General features: G+C 51.7%; 3 protein-coding genes across 9 annotated transcripts in view; 1 reads left to right on the forward strand and 2 right to left on the reverse strand.

The window, feature by feature from the left end:
• Positions 1-1,161: 1,161 nt before the first annotated feature.
• PTRHD1 (peptidyl-tRNA hydrolase domain containing 1) lies at positions 1,162-4,278 on the reverse strand. Its single transcript, XM_028516418.2, has 2 exons — positions 4,007-4,278; positions 1,162-1,506 (listed from the first exon to the last, which is right to left on the reverse strand). Exons 1-2 carry the CDS (start codon positions 4,256-4,258, stop codon positions 1,336-1,338), a joined length of 423 nt encoding a protein of 140 aa, XP_028372219.1. The 5' UTR covers positions 4,259-4,278; the 3' UTR covers positions 1,162-1,335.
• Positions 4,185-15,703, forward strand: CENPO (centromere protein O). 5 transcript variants are annotated; one of them, XM_036027731.1, is made up of 7 exons: positions 4,185-4,303; positions 4,684-4,789; positions 6,244-6,404; positions 12,464-12,569; positions 13,216-13,475; positions 14,433-14,604; positions 15,358-15,703. In XM_036027731.1, the coding sequence occupies exons 2-7, from the start codon at positions 4,744-4,746 to the stop codon at positions 15,492-15,494; spliced, it is 882 nt and encodes a 293-aa protein (XP_035883624.1). In that variant the 5' UTR covers positions 4,185-4,303; positions 4,684-4,743; the 3' UTR covers positions 15,495-15,703. The 5 variants fall into 5 exon arrangements, with proteins under 5 accessions (XP_035883624.1, XP_035883622.1, XP_028372433.1 ...); XM_036027729.1 differs by having other exon boundaries at positions 4,296-4,382; XM_028516632.2 differs by lacking the exon at positions 4,185-4,303 and adding an exon at positions 4,314-4,401.
• Positions 15,704-16,615: 912 nt separating this feature from the next.
• ADCY3 (adenylate cyclase 3) overlaps positions 16,616-22,296 on the reverse strand; it is a 56,954-nt gene continuing 51,273 nt past the window's right edge. Inside the window, exons 16-22 of one of the 3 annotated variants that reach the window (XM_028516630.2) lie at positions 22,111-22,192; positions 21,177-21,335; positions 20,599-20,745; positions 19,918-20,037; positions 18,904-19,027; positions 18,113-18,237; positions 16,616-17,591 (exon numbers count right to left, since the gene is read on the reverse strand). In XM_028516630.2, the coding sequence (XP_028372431.1) occupies positions 17,409-17,591; positions 18,113-18,237; positions 18,904-19,027; positions 19,918-20,037; positions 20,599-20,745; positions 21,177-21,335; positions 22,111-22,192 (940 nt within the window). In that variant the 3' untranslated portion in view covers positions 16,616-17,408. The remainder of the gene's footprint in view (positions 17,592-18,112; positions 18,238-18,903; positions 19,028-19,917; positions 20,038-20,598; positions 20,746-21,176; positions 21,336-22,110; positions 22,193-22,296) is intronic. The other 2 variants (XM_036027728.1, XM_036027727.1) reach the window with 2 other exon arrangements.

A 22,296-nucleotide genomic window follows, 5' to 3' on the forward strand; every position in this document is an offset into this window, starting at 1 on the left:
TCAGCCCCTGGAATAGCCTGCCACAGTAGACATGCAACATATCTGTTGAACAAATTGCCCTCGACAAACTTTGCTTCACAGATATCCAGGTGATTTCAGTCGCTGTCTCTAAATGTTTACAGAAACATTTTAAATGTTCCAGTGTTACAGATGTTCAGAGAAGGTAATGATCATGTTGGCTGGTAAGACTTGTGAAGGTATAGCGCTCCAGCCAGAAATAGTTTAAGTACAGTCCAGAGGCGGGGTGGGGGGCGGGGGAAGGGTACGGACATTCAGCTCCCAGACCCGAGACTAGAGGGCTGCAACCGGGGTCTTTGTTGAAACACAAGTTTGGAGACGGGAACAGAGTATTTGTCTGAAAATGCAGGCAGGAAAATAAATGGGGAGGGCCTGAAGGTTAAGCTGAGGAGCTCTGATTTCAGTCCACGGGCAAGCTGGAGCCTGTACCGAACGAGGTGCTCAGTGCCCCTGCGTGAACCCACAGCAGAACGTCTGTGGGGCTGCACCCAGGACACGTTGGAGGTGAGCGGACCAGGGGGGCACTCAGATGAGCAACGAGAGAGCCTAACACGGGGCGGCAGCACCTGCAACTTCGAGAAAATAGATTCAGTACTCGGCAAATTTCACCCACTTGAAGAAATATGTGTATTTTTAACATATTTGAAATTAAAATACATCTTACGGTTAACTGCATATCTTTAATTGGCAGTTCTTAACACGTAAAATAATGGTGTATCTTAGAGTTGATGTCTTAGATTCAACAATAACTGGATATGAATAAGAAATAAGGAATTCAAAGGCAAAGTTCTAAACCTGGATTATTGGAAGAACTCTATTATTCCTAACAAAATGGAAAGGCATTTCCTTGATTCCTGTATAGGAGTCTAACCAAAAGCTCTGTTTGAGCAATGACCCATAAACAAAATTGCTGCTCACCTGCTTTCCCCATCTGGCTCAGTTGCCAAAAGGTGGTGGGTTCGATTCCCAGTCAGAGCACATGACTCAGTTGAGGATTGTCCCTGTTTGGGGCACACAGAAGAAGCAACCCATTGATGTTTCTCTCTCATGTGAGTGCTTCTCTCCCTCTCCTCTCTCCTTCCCTTCCCCTCGCTCTAAAATCAATAGGCATGTCCTCGGGGGAGGATTAAAAACAAAGAGAAGTACTTATTAGTGACCACTTTAATGTGAACATGTGTTTGACCCTCATGAAACTGTCATAACTTAACAAGCGTGAGTTGCCACTGAAAGGACTATGTGATGCTTAGGGATGGATGGCCCGCAGTTTCTGGATCCAGCTGACTCCAGATGTACCAAAGCAAGTCTCAGTGACATCAGTCATTTGAACAATCGGAACTTCTTCAAATACTGGCTCACTTCGTCCTTGGGGTAGGGACGGAGTGCCAGGCAAGTGGCGATATTCTCCGGCTGCTCCAGCCACAGCACGTGCTCAATGTCCTTCTGTTGCAGGGTCTCAGCCAGCTCCTTTAGGGTGGTCTCGTCCGGGGCCTCCAAGAAGCAGAACACAGAACACAGACTGAACAGCCCACTTAGGAAGTGTCAACTCAGTGAACAAAAAGTGTGGGGGAGGGGCTTTCCTCTTAACTGGACATGGAGGAACAGCTCTCCTAAAGGAGCTGCGGAGCATGTCTCCAAAAGCGACAGCTTCATTGCTGCATGTTCCGTTCTCTCCCTGTGGGACCCTAGGCGAGCTGCCTAGCGGCTGGGATGGGGCTGGGGGGCAGAGGGGAAGAAGGGGGGATGCTTAATATTCCTATTTATAAAATGGAGACATTTCTCTTCTTTCTGGAGATGCTGTGTGCATTATCAATATTGGTGTTATACATTTTCTAGTTCTCTTATGGCTGGTGCCCAAATATCCTAATATTTCAGCCAGCTCTGACTTTAAGAGTTGACTCCAACTAGAAGGATTTCTGAAATCACACCGCTTCCACCTCCCTCTTACCCTCCCACCCTCCTCCACCCAAACCTAGGATTTTCCCTCTGGGATAGTTCCCACTAGTTAACTCAAGGGAATATTCTGTAATTTCCAAACTTTGGAAATTCTGTCTGCACCACCCTTACCACCCATGCTGAAGCCCATTACAGTCAGTATTAAAACTATCATTCAGAAAATAAAGCAGTATGTCATGTTGCATAAGGTATCTTTTTCCCTGTGAAGGCATAAGTCACTATGATGACTGCAAGTATGGTTTTTCAAATGAGAGGATGTGGGGGTTGAGCGACAACGCTACCGAATCCTCCAGGGAGAGCTGGGAGGATTCTCCAGAATTGAGTCTCCCCTCTCTGCCAACTCCCCCTTCTTCAGCACCGCACCAGGCAGCACCATAGTCCGAGTCCCAACCCTTGCCCTGCCACTCACTGATGGTGTGATCTTTCTCAAGTTTATTGACTTAGCCTGACCTTTGTTCCCCCTTCATAAAACAGAGGTGACGCTGCTTCCTGGTAGTAGTGAGGATTCGATGAAATTGGGCTCAGGTTTGTGCCTGGCACACGGGAATCTTGGCATATATTTTCTGGTCTTTGCAGCTACAGCGGCACCTTAATTTAATCAATGGTGACTCCTAAGTCCCTTTCTTGAGTCGTGGCTAACAACTAGGAATCACCAGGTGTCTTTTAAACTCGGGGGATAACCCGTGGGCTTCCTATGTCTCCTCTGAGGGGGAAAGAGTAAATGTAGTATCTGCTGGATGGGGAGGGAGAGGGGGGTGTCTGAACCAGGTGATTTCTTGAGGCCCCCTTCCTATAAAAATCTAAATGAAAAGCTGTCTGCTTCTTGTCTGCCTATTTATAGATTCTCAAGACATTATACTACAGGTTCCTGTTGGACGTTTCAATACACCCGAGTAATTTTTGTCTTGCAAGATAATCTGCTTTTGCCACCTAGCCGATAAAGGGATGACTACCCCACTCCTCCACCCCAGGGCTTTGGTTTCTTATTTATTAAAAGAAATATATTTTATGAGGGAAAAGGCTTGAAAATAAAAGCCTTTTTTTTTCTCATTATAGAATATGTGCTTAACATAGAAAACGAAAATAGAAGCACTGGGAAATAACCAAAATCCCACCACTCACTGCTTAATATTTGGATGTATTTCCTTAGTTTTTCTTTCAAAATTTGGATCATGATATGAAGCTCCCTTTAGCATCACATCATGAGCACTTTTTCATCCAACTAAATATGCTCCAGAAGTGATTTACACTAGTTTCATAATCCATTATAAGGACATGACCTATCCTTCGTATTGTAAATTTAGTGATTTCCACAGTTTTTACCATTATAAAGTGCTCCTATGAATACTCTCGTACAATGCTCTTTGGGTGCACCTGGTTACCTTCTTAGCAAACACTTCTAGAGCAGAAATCACAAAGGGTAAGGGTAAGATCTGTTTGGCCATCTGCAAAGAAGACCTCACTATTTCACACTCCTGGTGTTTCTGACGCTAGGTTCAATTTACTCTAGGGTTCACGTTTGTTTTCAACTAATTTGGCGTCGTGCCCAGATAAATGCTCCCGTTTGACTTCACTGCCAACATGGAATCCCGTGTCCTTATCCCAGATCGGTTCTGCGGGAAGCGGGAGGAGCAACACTCTCCCTGCGGCATTGAAAGGCCGGCCCAGCGCACAGGTAGAAAGGCGGGTTTCGCTCCACCGGCCTCCTCCCGCACAGGTATTTACTAAGAGGGACGCAGGTGAGACCAGAGAGGGGCGGGAAGCAGTGAAAACGAACCCGATGTCCACTCTCCACAGTCAGGCATCCCTCGGCCAAGGGAAAGCTCTCTCCGGGCAGTAGTTCAAGCGCCCCCAGAACCGCTTCCAAAACTTAGATGCTAAAGACGTCTCCTTCCCTCCCCGCGGCCCCGGGGGGAAAAAACAAAAACAAACTCTTCCCCACTAACGCCGTGAAATTACGCTGGCGGACTTAAGACCACACCCATTTCCGTTCCCGACGTCCAGAGCGCCCCACCCCCAGGATCCGGTGCCTCACCTCAAGGACCACCTTGCGCATGCGCCCCAGCTCCCGGAGATAAGCAATAGTGTGAGGGTGGTCTCGGTGAGTGTGCAGGGCTGCAGTGGCTGCGTGACAGGCCTGCGCTACCAGTGCGCCCGCTGGCCAGGAGAAGGGAGCCTGCGATAGGTCCTTCCGTAACACCAAGTACTGTACCAAGATCTGCGGCTCTGCGCCAGATGCCGCCATCTTCCTACCCAGCACTAAGACCTGACCTACTCCCCGGTGCATGCCGGGAACAGGGAGGGGCCCTGAGCGCTGCCATGTTTTTGTACTGTCTGCGCGCAAAGCATGCTGGGTTCGATTGGCTAGGTTTTGAACGCGAGAACCGCGGGAACTCTTGTCGCTGGACTGGGTGAGCCAGGGGAAGGGAGGTAAGAGGAAATCAGACTCACTGAGGGTCAGTACGGTGTCCAGGGTGGAAGGCTAAACAGCCTCTTGCAGCTCCTTCCGTTTGGAAGGCAACTCGGCCGAACCGGTGGGGCGGTGCCTTGGGCAGCGCGCAGGGCCGGCCAGGGGGACGTGGACACCCCCGGGGAAAGGGCAGGTCCGGTAAGGGGAGTCCTGGCAGTACCATTGGGGTATTGAGTGAGTTGTGTGTCCTGCCGTCTGGACTTGTCTAAATGTCACTTCCTTGCCATTTTTTCTTTTTCCAGCAAGGAAATCTGGGTGCCTGGGCAGCTTCCTAGGAAGGCTCTTGAGAATCTGAGGAGGAGATGGACCTGGCGAATACTTCAAGTCAAGAGGGCGAGCCCAAAGGAGGTATTCAAATGGTTGTCTTTACCAGCCCTTCCTACCGCTGCCCAAAGGTGCCAGGTTGGAAGGGCCCTTTCCTCCTCTAGCTGTTGTGCGATCTGGCCTTTTGGGGAGAAGAGTGAAGGGAACTAATAGGAGCATAGCCGCATTGCGCCTCACAGGTGTTGCGCGTTTTACAAACTGAAGGCAAAACCCTCCACCTGCAAAAGGTTAGGACTCATTTTACTGCAGCGGTCTGGAACCGAAGCGGTACTACCTGGAGACGTGCCTGTATTGAAGAGTTACTTAAAGGGCAGGTAAGCCAAGAGCATTAGACAGGGAAAAATTACTTCACATATTTCTAGGCTCCCGCCCCTTTTTAAAGTGATAGTTTGCATGCATAATATGCTCAGTGTTTCTGTGCAGAGCTACAGGTGTCTTTCTCTCTTCCCAGGGTTTTTGGGGGGCCTTTTATGCCCGACTTCTGTGAGAGTGCCAGGCCGTGGCTTTGGCAGTTGGGTAGATCTGGGTTTGAGTGCTGGCTCTGCCCATATACATACTGTGGCCTTGGACGAGCTATTTTACCTTTCTCTGCTTGAGTTTTTTCACCTGGAAAAGGGAGGGAATACAGCATTGTGGTGGTGGCAGTGGGAGTGAGATAAGCCACGTTTTTCCTGCTTCTCAATTAAAGCATTGAACACACACCTTATGTGTAGGAAATAGTCAATAAATGCTTTAATTTTTCACATGCTATGCAAGTAAATCGGGTAGCACAAGTGTGTTAATATATAGGAAGTGCTCAGCAAACGCTTTCTTAAGAGCTGATTAGCCTTATGAAAATAGGACCCTTACTGTGCAGACATCTCTCGGAGATACTGCCAGTTCACTTCCGGACCACTGCAGTAGAGTGAGTTGTAATTTTTTCTCTGGTTGGGGCTGATGCCTTCAGTTTATTTCATAAACAGAAACGCAACATCTGTGAAGCGCAATAGGATGAGATACACCTATATTGTTCCTTAGTCAGCCCGTAGGAAATGGAAATTGACCTCCGAGTGTCTGTCCAGCGGTGAGCGTGTTTCCCCTCTAACCCCCAGTAACGTTGGTGGGCACTTCCCTTCAGTTCGTGTCGTCACAGCCCTGCACTAGTATTTCTTCAGAGCTTCAAAGAATTATGCATTAGCACTTCAGGAAAACATGCTTAGAAACCAGTTCTGCATTTAAAAAACAGTTTCTGAGAGAGTCGGTGAATTTGGCGAATGTTTTTCCTCTGGGTTATTATCATGGGGAGCTGAGATTGGCTCTGTCCAGATTTGGACACTGTCCTGGTGAGGGACTGCTTGTACCTCTCCATCGGCTAAAAGGTTGCTGATCTTTCTCTTGTTAGCTCTTCGGGTTTTATAAACTAGGGCCCTGAGATGCGTTCTGTGGCCAGAGTTAGAAAGCCTTGATTTCTTGACAGATTCTCTTTGTACCTTCTTCAGGTGTTCTAGCTCACTTGGAAAGACTAGAAGCTAGGTCCCGTAAAAAATTCGAAGAGCCACAGGGCACACCGGCAGCGGAAAGTGCTCTGAGGAGCAAGATCCTGCAGCTGAGACGCCTGCGAGACCAGCTGAGGGCTGCAGTGGAGCGGCATGGGGCCAGAGTGAGTGCAAGGCTGGTGCTGGCGGGCTGGCCCGGGGTGGGAAGCACGTGATCTGGGAATGCGCCGATTTGCTTGATGGGTCTGACCTGTGATCTTACTGGGTGGATTTCAGGCCTTGATCCCTCATCAAACCTGTAGGGTCTCAGCTGACATCCATATCAGCTAACAATTATCAGGCATTCCTGATGGCCTGGGCAAGGTTTCATAACAGATAGTCTCTTCACCTGCCTTCAGACAGGAACATGTTACCTTGATCTGAGCCTGACTTGAGGCATTGGTACATTTTTAAAAAAAAATTTTTTTGATTGGTTTTAGAGACAGAGATATTGATTGGTTGTTCCACTTACGTTTTCATTTGTGATTCTTGTATGTGCCCCGACTGGGGAGTGAACCCACAACCCTGGCACATTGGGATGATCTCTCTCAACTGAGCTGCCTGGTCAGGGCGAGCCATTGGCACTTTTGTCGTTAATGCCGTTTTTCTGTTGCCCAGACTCGAAACCTCATAATAAACTCTGAGGTTTGAGTTTTCCGTCTAGCCCAGGCTCCGCCAGCAAGAACTGTCTAGTTTTCCTTCATATTGTCTCTGTGCTTCCTCCCCACTCCGCTGCACTAGCTCAAGCATTACCCGCATCTCAAGCATCAGTGGTAAGTGAGGCGAGAGCTAGGACGTTACCTCGCTGCACTGATGAATATTTCCCAGGTGACCGGGATGCCAGCCTGCTGGTTGGTTCTCTTCTGGTATTCGTACCTTTCCAGGAAAGCCTGCACAGCCGAGAAGATGCCTTCCTAAACCACTGCAGCGTTTCCTTGCTCGGAAACCTTCAGTTGCTATTCACTGCCTGTGGGATGTGGTCAGCCTCCCTCCCCTCTCTCCCCTTCACTGTCCCCTCTCTCTCCCATTCCCCACTTTACTCCCTTCACCCTTGTATTCAAATATATGTAAGTCTATATGAAGTGCAGAGCCTCTCACAAAGCACGCGCACCTGCACCACACAGATCGCACTAGGGGGTGCTGTCGGTGCCTGGAGGTCTCCCCCACCCCTTCCAGTCATTTCCCTCAAGTAACCAGTCTTTTGGTTTCCGTCGTCGTACCTGGGTTTTACCTGCTTTTGAACGTATAAATGTTGGAAGTATAAAACTGGCTTCTTTGGCTGAATGTTGTGTCTGAGGTTTCATCCACGTTGTTGCTGCAGTGGTCATGCTGTCTTTATTGCTGCATAGTGGTACTGTTTTGTGAATATTCCACGGTTTGTTTACCTGTTGGACTGTTGGTGACGTTTGGGTTATTGAGGCTGTTTCACTTGGACGCCGTTAGGAATAATGCTGTTGTGAACAGTCGTGTTCCTGTGTTTTGGTGTAAAAATACACACTTTTCTACCAGGTGAATTCGGTAGAATTGCTGGGTCACAGGTATGCGTGTTGGCTTTAGTAAATAATGCCAAACAGTTTTTGAATGTGGTTGCACCAATTTTATGGTCCCAGCACTAGTGTGTAAGAGTTCCGTTGTTTTACATCTTTTTCTATACATGATACTGTCGGTTTAAAAAATGTGACATTCCGGCGGGAGTGTAATAGCATCTCATTGTAGATTACTTTGCATTTGCCTGACAAGGGGTGATGTTAGGTGCCTGTTCTGGCCACTTGAGAGTCCTGTGTTATAAAGCATGCTTCTCGAGGCTTTTGTAGACGTGTCATTGGGTTGCCCGCCTCTTACTAGATTGTAGGGTTCTCTGTACATTCCGGATAAGGGCTGTTTGCTGGGTGTATGTGTTAAAATCTCGCACACGGTGGCTTGCCTTCTCACTCTCGGAGGGTGTCTTGTGGTGAAAACAAAGTTTTCGGCGTAATGAGGTTTGATCTAGGAATCTAATGTTATGCTTACTGCTCTTGTTTCCTGTAATAAATCTTTGCCTAACTTAAGATCATGACGATATTCTGTGTTATTCCCTAAAAGCTTTACTGTTTCACTTTTAGAACTGTAACCATCTGGAACAGATTTCGTGTGTGGCGTGAGATGGAGGATTTCGCGTCTGTCGGGTGCCGGGCGGTACACGGGTTGGACTCAGTGCATTTGTCATGGAGGTTAAGTGTTCCATGTCCTCGCTGACTAGCCTGCAGTCACGCGCTGCTTAAAATGGGGCGTGTTCTGAGAGATGCACCGTTAGGTGATTTCTTTGTTGTGGCGGCATCGCAGAGGGCACCCGCACAAACCCAGGTGGTGTCGGCCGCCGCACACCCGGGCTGTGTGGTGCAGCTTACGCTCCGGGCGGCGAACCCATACATCGTGTCACTGCACTGAAGACTGTAGGCAGTTGTAACACAGTGGTATTTGTGTGTTGAAACATACCTAAACACAGAAAAGGTGCAGTAAAAATACAGCATACAAGATAAAAAGTGGTGTGTACCTGTATACGGTACTTAACCACGGATGGAGCAGCTGGCAGCTGCCCCGGGTGAGCCGTGGCGAGTGAGTGAAAGCCGAGGACGTTACTGGACTCTGCCGTAGGCTTCGGGAACACCGCACCGAGCCCGCACTGAAGTTGTAAAACTACACGAGACCAAATCAAACACAGGAGAAAATGGTGCAGTCAGAGACATAGTATGTGGTGTATCCATCCAATGGAATGTGATTCGGCAATAAAAAGAATGAATATTGATACATGCTGCAACGTGGGTGAGCCTTGGAAACATGAAGTACAAGAAGCCAGTCACAAAGGACCACATGTCGTGCGATTCCTTTTACATGAGATGCCCAGTCTAAGCCAGTCTGTAGGGATAGAATGCAGATCAGTGGTCACATGGGGCTGAGGTTTGGGGGAATGACAGTTAAGGGGTGTGGAGATTCTTTTCAGGTAATGGAAATGTTCAAAAATGTGATTGTGGTGATGGATACACTAAAAGCTGGATATACTAAAAGCTACTGCATTGTATACTTTAAAATGGTAAATTATATGGGATGTGAATCACATATTTCAAAGCTGTAAAAAGTGTTTTAAAAAAGATAATGGTGAGCGCGGGATGTGTGGCGTTGCTGTTGCGGTGACCAGCTGCTGTTCTGCAGCAGATTTTTTACACGTAGCAGCTGTGCCCTCTAAAGTAGCGGTGGAAAGTGTAGATAGTTAACGCACAAACCAGTAACAGTCCTTTGTCCTCATCAGGGATTACGTACGTACGTAATTTTATGTGCTGTACCTTCCTGTAATGGGAACAGCGTTGTTGGCACCGGCCTCACCACAAACACGGGAGTGGCGTACGGCACCGTGACAGTATGACAGCTGTGAAATCACCTGGCAGTGGGAAGTCTTCGGCTCCACTCTGACCTTCCGAGGCCACTGTCGTGCGTGTTGGCCGTCCCTGACTGGGATGTCACTCTGCGGTGCACGACTGTGCTTGTGTTATATCAGTTACTGGGACACGCGGGTCCCAGTAACCGAGGCTTCCCTGCGGTTGTGTGTGCGCTGTACTTCAGGTGCAAACAGATTTAGGGTGGTTACGTCTCCTTGGCTGAGCAAACCTTTTAGAATTATGGAATGTTCCTTTCTATTTTAGTTAAACTTTTTGCGTTAAAGCCAACTCTGTCAAATGCTAGTATAACTCCAACAGCTCTTTTTGTTTAGAGTTTGCATGGTCAACTTTTTTCTTTCCACTTAAGGTATACTTCCTCTCGTAAGTAGCATATAGTTAGGTATTTTAAATCCAGCCTGATAGTCTCTGTTAGTTGGAATATTCAGTCTGTGAGCTTTCCATGTGATTACTGATACAGTCGTATGCCAGTCCACCCCGTTACTGTCGTGTCTTACTCTGTTTCTCTCTTCTCCCGTCTCGTCATCTTTTGGGTTGATCTTTTTATTTATTATTCTGCTTTTCCATTAGCTTATTAATTATACATTCTTGCAGTGGTTATCCTAGAGAAAACATGCAACTTTTTTCTTACTCGAGTATACTTCCAATTAGTACTTTCACAACTTTCTGGATGATACAGAACCTTCTAACATTTTGACTTTCCTCTCGAACACAACACCTTTCATGCTAGAATCGCCATATGTTTAATTCTACAGCTGCTTAAACTCCCGGGAACTCTTTGTTGTTTGTACAGGCACCGGTTACATACATAGTTACCCTTCCCAGCGCTTTTTATTACATCCCGCATTTCGGGGTTTCTCTCTGGGGTTATCTGCCCTCGGCGTAAGTGGCTGCTTTTGGTACTTCTTCTATTGTAAGCCTGCTGGCAATAAATTCTGTTTTTGATGGTTTGAAAACACCCTTATTTTCCTGTCCTTATGTTTTTCAGTTTTTAAAGAATATTTTTGCTAGGTGATAATTACAGTTCGGGAGTTATTTTCTTTCATGGTTTAGGTGTGGCATTCTGTTGTCTTCTGTAGCTTCTATCAGGTATGTTATTGTTTGAATGTGTCTTTTTCCTCTGTTTTTAAGCTTCTGTCTGTTTTTGGTTTTTAGCAACTTTGTACCATAATGGGGCTAGGAGTGGTTTTCTTTCTTTAGCCTACTTAGTGTGTGTAGAGCTTTTTAAATTCATGTTTTTCATTTTGGAAAACTTGGCCAATATGCTTTCAAATAACGCATTTTCATCATTCTTTTCCTTGATTTCTGGGGCTCTTTGTATGGAGTTGTGTGGTGGGGGGGGGGTTGTTTGTTTGTTTTTACTGTGACGTGTTTTCACTAATTTCTGTCTCTGGGATTTAATCTCGATATGAAAATATATCAATATGTAATTTCTAATTTTAGTTAGTACTGTATTTTTTGGTTCTAGGGCTTCCATCTGACTCATTTTTGTAGATTCTGGCTCTTTGGTATGGCTTTTGGCAACATTTAATGTATATCATCTGCCTGATAACTCAGAGGGTTGAATCGCCTTGGATTTGTTTCTTTTGTCTTTTTCCTTGATTTTCAGTCATCTATTTTTCTTTTTTATATACCTGGTAAAAAAATTTTTTTTGATTCAATGATAAGTACTGTATATTAAAGAAATCAGGATTCCGTATTGTGATCTCTCCCTCCCGGGGGAGCTTGAGGTTTTCGGACAGGGAACCCGTGTGTGGGGAAATAAATCACCTTCATCCAGGTGAGGCGGTCTGGCTTTGGTGCACCCTCGCTCCAAGGGCGCTGTCCTTTCCGTTAGGGCCGTCGGCTGAAAGCTTGGCTGTGTCCCGGGGCCAGGTCTGTCGGGGCTCCTCTCCCTTGGCGGGCTCTGACCTCCCAAGTTTTTTGCGCCACAGTCTCTGCTCAGTTTTTTAACTCTCAGCTGCGTTTGTTTCGTTTCTCAGTACTCGGTAACTCACGTGCACTTAGGACTTGGCAACTGCCTGAAGGGTACATTGCCTGCAAAAGGCTGGGTGCCCTTTTCCGTGGGATCCTGGCCCCTGGAAGGGCTGCTCTGGTAACCTTGGCCTCCAGTTCGGTCTCGGTGGGGCTGCTACAGAGCTGGGCCTGCAGCTTTCTACTTGGCCCACAGGCTCTGAGATCCAAATCAATGTTCCGAGAGAAAGCTGCAGGGGAAACCCAGCTAAAAGCAGAGCGTTTACCTTTAACCTTCCGCCTGGCTGCTTCGGTGTTTCTCTGGTGCCCTCAGACCGTTCTGTGTGCTTGCTGGCATGTTGGCTTCCTCCGGGAACGTCTCCCAGCTTGTAGGCCTCTCAGAGGCGGAGCTGGTCCGAGTCCACCTGCTGGGCCACGGCTGTGAGTGGACGTCTTCGAGTCAGTGTTTCTCCTCCTGGCGCTGCCGGACCCGAACCAGCTTTCCGGCCTTGCCCCGTCACAGCCGCTTCGCTCGCCCTGCGCTCGCACTACTAGACTGGGTTCGCACCCTTTTTTCCGCCTCGCACAGGGCTCAGGTCAGCGCAGTTTCTGCCTCCGATTCCTAGCACCGGGACCCGCAGGGTTCCGCCTCCGCCGTGGCTCCACAGCGGTTGTAGACCGCAGTAGCCCTCCACATCCGCTCCGTGACGCTCTGCGTGCTGCTGGCCGCGGGCGGGCGCGGGCGGAGACGTCCTGTCGCGCCCCTTTGGGCCCAGCTCGACTTCCTGCCCGTCTTGCAGGTGGAAGCCAGTGCAGAACCGGACCAGGCACTGCAGGACAGCGAGCAGGCTTTGGAGAGAAAGCGGGAGGACGTGAAAGCCATTCTGCAAGCATACCGTTTTACAGGTATGCTGTCTTCCTGACCTGTTTCGGTCTGGGTCTGCGGTCCCTGCGGAGTTAGTTTGGTAGACGTAGTACTAGTCCCGGCCTGACTTCCTGACCGTCGGTTTGGCCCCCGCAGTGTTCTGCTGTTCGTGGGCATCTCTGCCTACCATATTGGCCTCTCTGTGCAACAGATTGATGGGTAGGTTTAGACTCTTCCTTTGCTATTCAGCCTGTGCCAGATCCCGTACTGCAACTCTCGTTACTGCTGGCTGGCTTCATGCCCCTGGTCAAATAGTTTGAACACCTCAGTTAAAATGGGGGTTTATTCTCCCCGTTATCTGTGCTGCAAGAGGATTGTGGGAAGAACTGGGGTCTGCCATAAATTATTTGACACTCAGAGAAAAAAAGAGTAGATAAGTCGAACATTTCAAAATCTTTTCCTCCATAATTTGGTATTTAGAATGTTTTTTCTTTTCCACCACTCCATGGCTTTAACAGCTCAACCTCAAAGTGAGCCAGTGTTGAAAGGCTGATACTCATTGGTTCAAAGGCCATTCGGGTGCGTCCTGTATGTGCTAGGTAGTGCTGGAGCACCTGGGGCGCGCCGAGGAGTGGGGTGCGGGCGTGGCCCGGTGGGCGCTGAGGGACGTTATCTGGTCTGTCTCAGGGCTCAGCGGGAAGCTGACGAGCCGGGGCGTCTGTGTGTGCATCCAGACTGCTTTCCAGGGGAACCTGCTGGATTCCTACTTCGTGGACCTCGTCATACAGAAACCGCTTCGGATACATCACCATTCCGTCCCGGTCTTCATTCCCCTGGAGGAGATAGCCGCCAAGTCCTTGCAGACTGACCTTCGGCACTTCCTGTTCAGTCTCTGCGAACACCTGAACGCTTACGCGGGGAGGAAGTACCAGGCAGATCGACTGCAGGTACCTGTCCGGGATCTTACGTAGCGTTTGATGAGCCCGGGATAGGCTTAAAAGGAAATAGGAGGGGGGGAGGTCAAGTTTTCTTTTGTATTTTACAATGTCTCATCACCGAGTCAGAAGTCTATTATCCTTCTAATACTTGTTTATTATTTGTGTACAAGCTGTTTTTCCACTCTTTTCTTCCCCTGTTGAAACTCTGGATGATACTGAAGCAAGAATACTGGTTATTCAGGGATTATTCACCCCCAGTGGTGGAGCCCAGGCTTTTATATTTGACCCCTTCTTCCCGGCACAAAGTGGTAGAGTACACTTGCTGTACTTACAGTCCAGTCGGGATTGATAGAAAACCCACTGTGTACCAAGCACCTTGCTAAACCTAGGGTATAGATGCAAAGCAGAATAATCGGAAATGTGTCAGAGGAATACTGTGCATCTTTGCCTAAATTCTGCCCTACCTTCTTAGGATTGCAATTGAGACAGTGTTGGGGGCGTGGAGGGGAGACAGGAATGAATGCAATAGGACATGATTGGCTCTTGCAAGCTTAGAGTTTCCCCTGTAGGCATTTGGAATGACGTCGTAGCTCCTGGATGTCATTTAGGTAAATTGATAAGTGTATGCAGACACAAAGCCACTCAGCCATGTATATGAAGTCATCGAAATTCTTGGCAGCAATAGTATCTGCCCTGCATCCCCAAACCCTGGCCGTTCACGTACTTAGTGCCTCCCACAGGCCTTCCTGGGCCGAGGCCGACTCTTCGTTCTCTTACAGCTCTCTGTCACTAGCCCTCTTTCCACGCCTTTCTCTGTTCTCTCTCTCTCTGTCTCTCTCTGGAATTCAGTTAACAATCAACAGGCCCTGTTTTTGGTAGACAGTGTTTGAAGTGTCACAGCCACTCCCTGCCTTCGGAGCCGTAACTGTCTGTGCCTGTGCCTGTTTTCGTCCCCACCTCCATCAGAGTGACTTTGCAGCCTTCCTGGCGGGGCCCTTGCAGAGAAACGCTCTGTGCAATCTGCTGTCGTTCACTTACAAAGCGGAGCCGGGGGGCCAGGCCTTCCCATTCTGTGCCAGGCTGCTCTACAAGGACCTCACGGTAACCCTCCCAACGGACGTCAGCGTTACGTATGAAGGTAAGGGGCAGGATGCCACGGCGGAGAAGCTAATGTACTGGGCTCCGGGTTCCTCGGGTTGAGGGAAGCAGGGCAGAACAGGTAGAACACATCAGGTGGGCCTCTCGAGATACTTTCTTCCGGTCATGTACAATCAACAGGAAAATACAAGGAGCGAAATACTGCTTTGTGTGTTTCTACCATTTTCCCCTCTTCTCTTTGTAAACAGTACAGTCATCATAGTTTTCCCTCCTCTGGTCCTTCCGACTCAGCCAGTGTTCTTTCAGCTCATAATTTGTTTTCGTTGGAGACCGCTCTTGAAGAGACAGCTAATGAGGCTGAGTCACAGGGTCACTGTGGAGAGGAGCCAGAAGGCTCGTTTCACTCCACAACCAAGTGGACGTGGCAGGTCAGCGCACACTGAGCGCGCCAGAGGTTTCTCTCAGTGGACATTTCTCAGAGCTGGCTGCGGTTTTGCTGTGACCTGTTTCAGTGAAGTGCAGCGTAGTAATGTGATGGGTAATCATGAAAAGTAGCATAAAATGTTGTTAGGAGACGGGCACTTTGAAGCTGCTGCAGGCTTTGTACTGTAGGTTTTTGATTTCTCTGGGCAGTCTGTTCTAAGTTCTGGGTGTCAAAATTACATGGGTCCAGTGAGGGCCAGCCTCTCAGCTCCAGGCCAGAAAAAAAGTTACCTGGGTCCAGAGTATCAGGGATCGGGTGCTGGCTTTGCCAGTTGCGCTAGGTGACATTGAAAGAGTCTGTCTTTCTTAGGGACAGACACGCCGTCCCCCTCGTGGGAGGAGCAGCGGGCCAGCCACGAGCACCTGCTCCGCACGAAGCCGCTGCATCACGTGTTTGCCGCGTTTGCACGGGGAGAAGAAAGGCTGGAGCTGAGGCTGGCCTACTAGGGTGTCGCACTGAGAACACGTTGGAGGTGAGCGAACCACCACCGCACACAGCCCCGGGCGGGATCACGGGACTGAAAACTGTCGGGGGGCTGACTCCTTGCCCAGGGACGTCCTCTCGAGGAACACAGACAGCCCCCTCACCGGGACGATGGAGGGGCATGTCTGGGGCCACAGACATGGGCATTTGACTGGTCTCCCTGCTGGCCGCTCGCTAAGTGCTTGGGATCCTCTGTTCCTAGGGACGGTGGCTTGACCGCATGTTTAGGCTGAACATCAGCCCGGGTTGGAGGGCAGTAGGAGGCATCTGTGAGGGGGCTGTGTACCCTTCAACTAAAAAGTGCTTCTACCTTTTATAAAAGCTTGCTTCCACCTCATTTCCCTGTGTGAGACATTTGAAAATAAAGTTCTTAGCATGCCCTGTTCATGTGAAATGAGTGGAACAGTTAAGGAGGGAAGTGAGTTCAGACCAGTATACTCCAGACCCTGCCTTTGGAGAATGGTGTGGAGGAAGCACTGTGTGTAAAGTAGTCAGGGTTCTTGGTCGCTCGTGTTTTGTCTCTTGAAACATCTCAGTAGCGAGCTGACAGTCCAAGTGAGCTGTAAAGAAGCGTGGTCAGAAGCCCGCCCCTAACCCAGGCGTTGCACGGGGCGGCAGGCCTTCCCTCCTTGGCCTCTCGCAGCTCAAGGCTCAGGACCTGCCGGCACTTCCCTCAGCTGAAGGCAGCGTGTGCGGGCCCAGCCCAGACCCGTCTAGCTGGCCGGGGCCATGCCACTCAGTTCCTGTCCCCGTCACAAGGAGGAGTCACTACTACCCGGGACGCAGAGCTGTGCTCAGGCCTCACCCTCTTTAAAACGGTCACTTCCTAGACCTGGTGACCAGGAAGTAACCTTAGAAGTGTGGGAGCTGCGGCTGACTCTGGGGGGGGGGGAGCACAGGGGAATGGGAAGGCCAGCTAGGACCACCGTGTAGAAGCAGCTGAAGAGTGAACGAGGGTCTTAGTTAAGCCCCTGTGCCTTCCCGGCACGTGGCGAGGACCAGTGGTGGGTCAGCAAAGCACTTCTGGGGTGGGAGGGGGGTGCGAGGTGGGGGAGGTTAACAGGGTTTTCACAGTGATCACATCCAAGTTGAAGAAAGCTTTTAATAAAAGTCTTGTTCTTTATCAATACCTGTAAATTCTCTTTTAAAGCAGTAGCAAAGGCAAAGGTAGCAAGAGCTCAAAAGGCAAGGCAATATCGGAAAGTGTTTTTTAACAGAAAGTTAAAAATATAAATGTAGAAGATTTGTTGATATATTTTTCTTTCAGAAATAAATTCCCTTTCCCTCCCTCCCACCAGGTAAAAGGAAATATTGCACTTTCTGCTCTTGTGACTAAGGTGACGGGGGTTCCAGGAGGACCTTTCAAGATTATCAGGACACGGGCCCTGCCACCTAACGCGGACCACCTGGAGACGGGCTGGGCTCCAGCCTGAGCTCGCTTCGGAACAGAGCGCTGCTTTCAGGGCACAGGGCAGCCGACGTCTGCCAGCCCAGCGGCCCCGCCCGCCAGGCCCTCATCTAAAGCTGAGCTTCCCCCGCACCCGTGCCCCCAGCGGCGGAGGCGCGTTGGCCCACTCTGGTGCACGGCCGCTCACAGTGGCCGCGGCCTCTGGGGGAGCAGGGCTGGTCGGAGCCGGGGCCCTGGAAGCCTCACGCTCACACTGCGCCTGAGACCCTCGCGCTCTGGGGAGGCTGCCCTCAGAGCTCACGTGTCCACGAGCAAAAGGCTGGAGGGTGTTTTAAATCTAACGTCTATGTGAGTGTGCACGTCAGCAGTTTGGGAATGCTGGGACCTGGTGGTTGTCCTTCCTCAAGGCCCTTGATTCCAAAACAGACATGGTCCCTTCCCATCTGGACCACTGGGGGCGAGACGCTGTTCAGGAGTTGTCCACTACCTGGTGGGGGAGAGTCACCGAGGAGCCGTTGGGGAGCGCGGCTGGCTTATCGCGCCCCTTCAGGAAGAAGGTGAGCAGCTCCCCCTTCCCCTTCACAAAGATGGGCCCTCGCCTCACGAAGCGGAAGCCGTACTCCCGAAGGATGGCTTGCGTTTCCTCCACCACCTGCAGAGGGAGAAGACGGTGCGAGAGCTTGGGGTCAGAGCAGGCCCAGACCAAGGCCACCCAGACGGCCCCCACGCACGGTAGCACCCTTCCCACAGCATCCCCCCCAGACCTCCCAGGGCTGAGCGCCTCACTGCCCATGCCAGGGAGCAGCGGAACCCAGGTGTTTTTCTGGGGCCCTCCCCTCCCCCCAGGACAGTCTGAGGCGACAGCAGCGGACGGTGTGGCGGCGGCACTGTTGGGCACTCCTGCTCCCTGCCCTTTGCCCTCCTGTGGGGCTTTGCTGCCAGGCCCCGCGGCAGGGTGTTAGCACACAGACTTGCCACCTAAGCTTTGCAAACAGGATCAAGGTTTTCTTCTCCCCTCTGTGCCCAGCCGTGGGGGTGCCTTCCCCACTCTGGCCCTTCGCCTCGCAGCACTGCCACGCTCCTCAAGGAGGAGACGGCTCACGGCAGAGCACGCACTGTGCCCGTTTTGTTCCCAGCCCCTGCGTCTGAGCACAGCCCTGCCGTGGCACAGACCTGAATGTTGCCCATGACCCCTGTGGACTCCATCCTGCTGGCCACGTTGACCGTATTGCCCCAGATGTCGTAGTGTGGTTTCCGGGCTCCGATGACTCCGGCCAGGACCCCTCCTTTGTTCATGCCTGGGGCAGAGGCGTGAAGGTCAGCGTGGCCACACGCCAGCCTCCGCTGGGAAGCTGCCAGCCCCTCACAGGCGGTGCCACCTGACCCCCACCATAAAGCCCCTGATTATGTAACACGTTCCGCATTAAACCTGTCTAAGCTGCTGGAGGGCAGAGTTCACGTCTCCTGCTTGCCCTGCCCTCACCGTGTGTCGGCAAGTTGTCGGCTGCACCCAGCACACTGATTAGCTTGGCGTGGAAGTGGCCAGCTCCTAACAGAGCTGGCACTTTATCTCCTTGGCCTCATCAGAAATTAGGAAACCCCTCCCCCCACCAAATTCCCAGTAGTGGGTAGCAGGTGACTGATCTGTAAGAGGCTGGGCAGAGGTGAGCAGAGCCCTGGGCGGGTGTAGGAGAGTCCCTAGGTAGACAGCAAACTGACTTCCCAGCCGGACTCCGGAGGAAGCTATCGTGGTAAACACGGGGACAAGGCACAGCCGACTGTAACTCCGTCGGCCAGCTTCCCAGTCTGCTCATCTAGAACAGCCCGGACTGAAGGTCCCTGAGGTGCCTTCCAGCTCTAGGAGCGTACGACCCTCGCCAGCCCGAGCGCATCAGGTCCCTCTAGGCCTGGCCTTCCGCTGCCTGGCTGCGTCCCCTGTGTCGGAGCGGGGCCCAGAGCCTCACCTATGCGCAGCATGAAGTTGTTGAAGGACTGGTTGTTGATGTTGGTGAGCGTGTCCTTCATGGCCAGCGCGAAGTCGGCCAGGTCGGCCAGGTGCTGCCAGCGCTCCTTGTCGGACTTCTCCTCCTGCGCCAGAGAGCAGCCGCGAGGGCATCAGGGGCGGGTCGGGGCCCGCCGCCGCAGCAGCAGCCGCCACCTCACCTTTCCGGCACCCTCTGCAGGGCGGTCCCTTCCCGTGGTGGGCAAGGCTTGGTCTTTCCTTTTTCCACAAAGGAGCCTGCGCCCTCCTGAGCCCCCACTTGTCACCGTGACAGAGACTGGGCGGCGGTGGTGGGGAGACAGATCCTACCCAGCCCCCTGCCTGCTGTGTGTGTGTGTGTGTGTCTGCTCGGGAGCCGTGTCTCAGCACCTTGTCGGAACCTGGTCTTGAGACTCGGGACAGTCGTCCTTATTCTGATTCCTCAACTAGGTTATGAGCCCTGAGCGTCAGGCACGTTTCTTTGGCCTCATCCGTAACGTGGAGGTGACAGTTGTAAGATAAAATAGGGTGGTGGTGTTGTAAGAACAGCCCTTGAGACCAGGACCCCCATGGGTCACTTCCTCTCCCTCTGGGGGGTACACAGAGCTGGCTCCCCAGGTCTGGCTTCACTGAACAGAACCGCGTCCCCAGTCTGGGCGTGCTCACTGCGGCACGACTGTGCAGATGGTCCTGCCGCCGCGTCCTCAGGAAAGCACCGAAGGGAGCGTGGCTGCAGTCCCACAGCACCGCGTGCCGGACCCGGGCCAAGGAGCAGCGGTGGGCTGCGGTGTGTACACTGTCTTGGGGACCCGAGTTCAGGTCCGCATTGCTCGCTCCCAGTGGTGTGTGTCTGCACCAGTGTCTGCCAAGCACCTCTGTGCACCAGTGCTGAACGGTAGCTACTCTCCTAAGTTCTGGCTCCCCGTGTGCTCGGCCTGTCTCTCGCCCCAGGAGGCAGAGCCCCATCTGCTCTCTGGCCGCTGAGCAGGTGGAGTACCTTGTCGGCGCTGGTGAAGCCGTTGGTGTTGACGTCTGGGGTGACTCCTGAAGCTGCCATGTAGGTGCTGCCAATGGTTTTGATCTTGGTGATGACCCGGAATTTGGGATTGTCTAGAAGCTAAAGCCAGTATTAAGGGAAACCGTCAGCAATTGAGATGGACGAGCCAACTAAATGACAGATTTGCCTGTTTACAAGGACCCCACAAAACATCCAAGAGATGCTTTCATAGAAAAGCCTTATTCTACCCTTTATCTGCCAAATGACCTTAAGCAGTCTCCCTGAGCCTCAGTGTCTGCAGCCGTAACATCGGATAAAACTGCCCGTCTCCTAGGGTGGTGGTTGCACGTGTAGGTAAAAGCATTTCCTTTAACGTACAAGTGACTCAGCGTTTAATCTGAATCTGAGTTTGGAGGTAGGGGGAGTCAGAGGGACCAGGGACCTTGTCTTGGCCGCCCTTCACCCTGTGAACTTGTAGGAGACTTCCCAGTTCCCCTCTCACACCCTCAGAGCCCGCCTTTCTAGACGGCTGCAGAGGCCTGGACATTGTAGAGGGGGCTTGTGTGAGAAACCGTGGCCAGCCAGAGCAGCTCCAGCTTCTGACTGCTGCAGCCCGTTCTGAGACGTCACTGGGAACCAGCCGGCTTTGTGGTGGGAGGGGGGCGGCAGATGGACACTCACAGAGTCGAAATCCGAGATGATCTCATTGAGGAAGCGCAGACACTCAATGCCGCCGTTATTGATGCTCTCCTCTGTGTAGAAGTCGGCAAAGTTGGGCAGGGAGGCGAACATGACTCCGATCTCGTCGTAAGACTGGCTGTACAGCTCCTGGAAAGAGGCAAGGCCGCGGTGCTTGAAGAAGCTCTGACTAAATAGTGTGCTATGGAAACGAATTTGTCTTGCACACCCGCAACAGGCCATCCCTCCCTGGTTATCCCAGCTTTGCACTGTTAGAAAGTAGCTTTCATCACACCTTTGACTAATTCAAAAATAGCTTCTCTGTCCCCTGTAACAGCCCCGAGTGGGAGGGTGGAGGGGAGTCGGGAAGGGGGCTGCGAGCAGCATTCTTCAGAGAAGGCCACAGCTGACGGGGAGGCAGGCCCCAGCCCAGGCTCCGTCTGCTGAAACAGGGCCTCACAGGGGAGTGTGGCTCACAACCCAACATTTGTAGCGGGACCCACTGTCATGCCACGCCCCGAGAAGGCCTGGTTTCAGGGGTGCTCCCTGGCAGAGAGCCCGGTGAAGACACACAGCCTCACCTCATCTCGCTTCTTGGACCCCAGGAAGTGGCGTGCCACGTGTTCGGGCAACATGTTGGTAACCAAGGCCTCATTCCAGCGCCGCATCTCGTAGACACGCTCCTTCTGGTCGTGGACCTCAATCTTCCACAAGAACAGGGTCCGCGCCAGCTTTTCCACCTGCAGACACAGCAGGGTGTGCGCTCTAAGCTGGCCATTGGACGGGAAGATGAAACATGGGAACTTGTGTGGAGAGGTTCTGCGGGGTGGAATGAGGACCCAGCAATTCGGATCCATCTAACCAAAGGGCCACCGCACCGCTGCAGCGAGGATCCCAGCCTCCGTGGCGACAGCAGAGATCAAAGGGGCCTTCTGGACGTGTGGAACCTCCTGGGACCTAACTGCAGCTACAGGTCAGACCTTGGGTGGTGGGATCTCCTGGCCAGGAAGACGGTCCCTTTCCCAGCAGGGCCCATCTGGCCAAGTGGCTTGGGGAGGCTGTACTTCCCCTGGTGAACCACTGGGTGGCACTTGAGCCAACGTGGAAGAGCAAATACGGAGTGTGGACACTTCCTGCCTTGTCTTACTCTCCACCCCACCCCCACCCGTTAACCAAAAAACTCCAGCTCCTCGTCCTTCTCTTCTGGCTCTGCGGTCAGTGTGTTGGTGACTCCCAGAGCCAGAGTGAGTGAAGATCCCTGAGCTCCTGGCCTGGCGGACACACTTTATCCAGGCCGCAGGAGGTCAGAAGGAAGAGATCAAGAACAGTTTTGCCTGTATCACTGAGGAAAAACACAGAAAACGGAGAAGGTAGTGGCTTGGCAGGGTCACGTGCCACACTGGGTAAAGACACCAGCATTCCTCAGGAGCTCGGGTTCTCGGGTCCTGGGCCCGCTACGCAGGTGGCCCTGATGGGCTGCGAGCGGACCAGGAGAGGAGGGTGTGCGGCACTCACGTGGCGGGAGAAGTAGTAGAAGCTGAGCATCATGACGAAGATCATGGCCGTCATGGAGTACTTGGAGGGCACCAGGGACAGCCTGCGGGGCAGAGAGCAATGCCGCTGGAAGCACCTGTGCTCCCCTCCCAAGAGGGGTTTTGTTCCCGCCAGGCTGTGCTCTGTCTGGTCCCCTCAGGCCCCGGA

The sequence above is a fragment of the Phyllostomus discolor genome, chromosome 6 (genome assembly GCF_004126475.2).
Source record: "Phyllostomus discolor isolate MPI-MPIP mPhyDis1 chromosome 6, mPhyDis1.pri.v3, whole genome shotgun sequence".
Classification (NCBI taxonomy): domain Eukaryota; kingdom Metazoa; phylum Chordata; class Mammalia; order Chiroptera; family Phyllostomidae; genus Phyllostomus; species Phyllostomus discolor.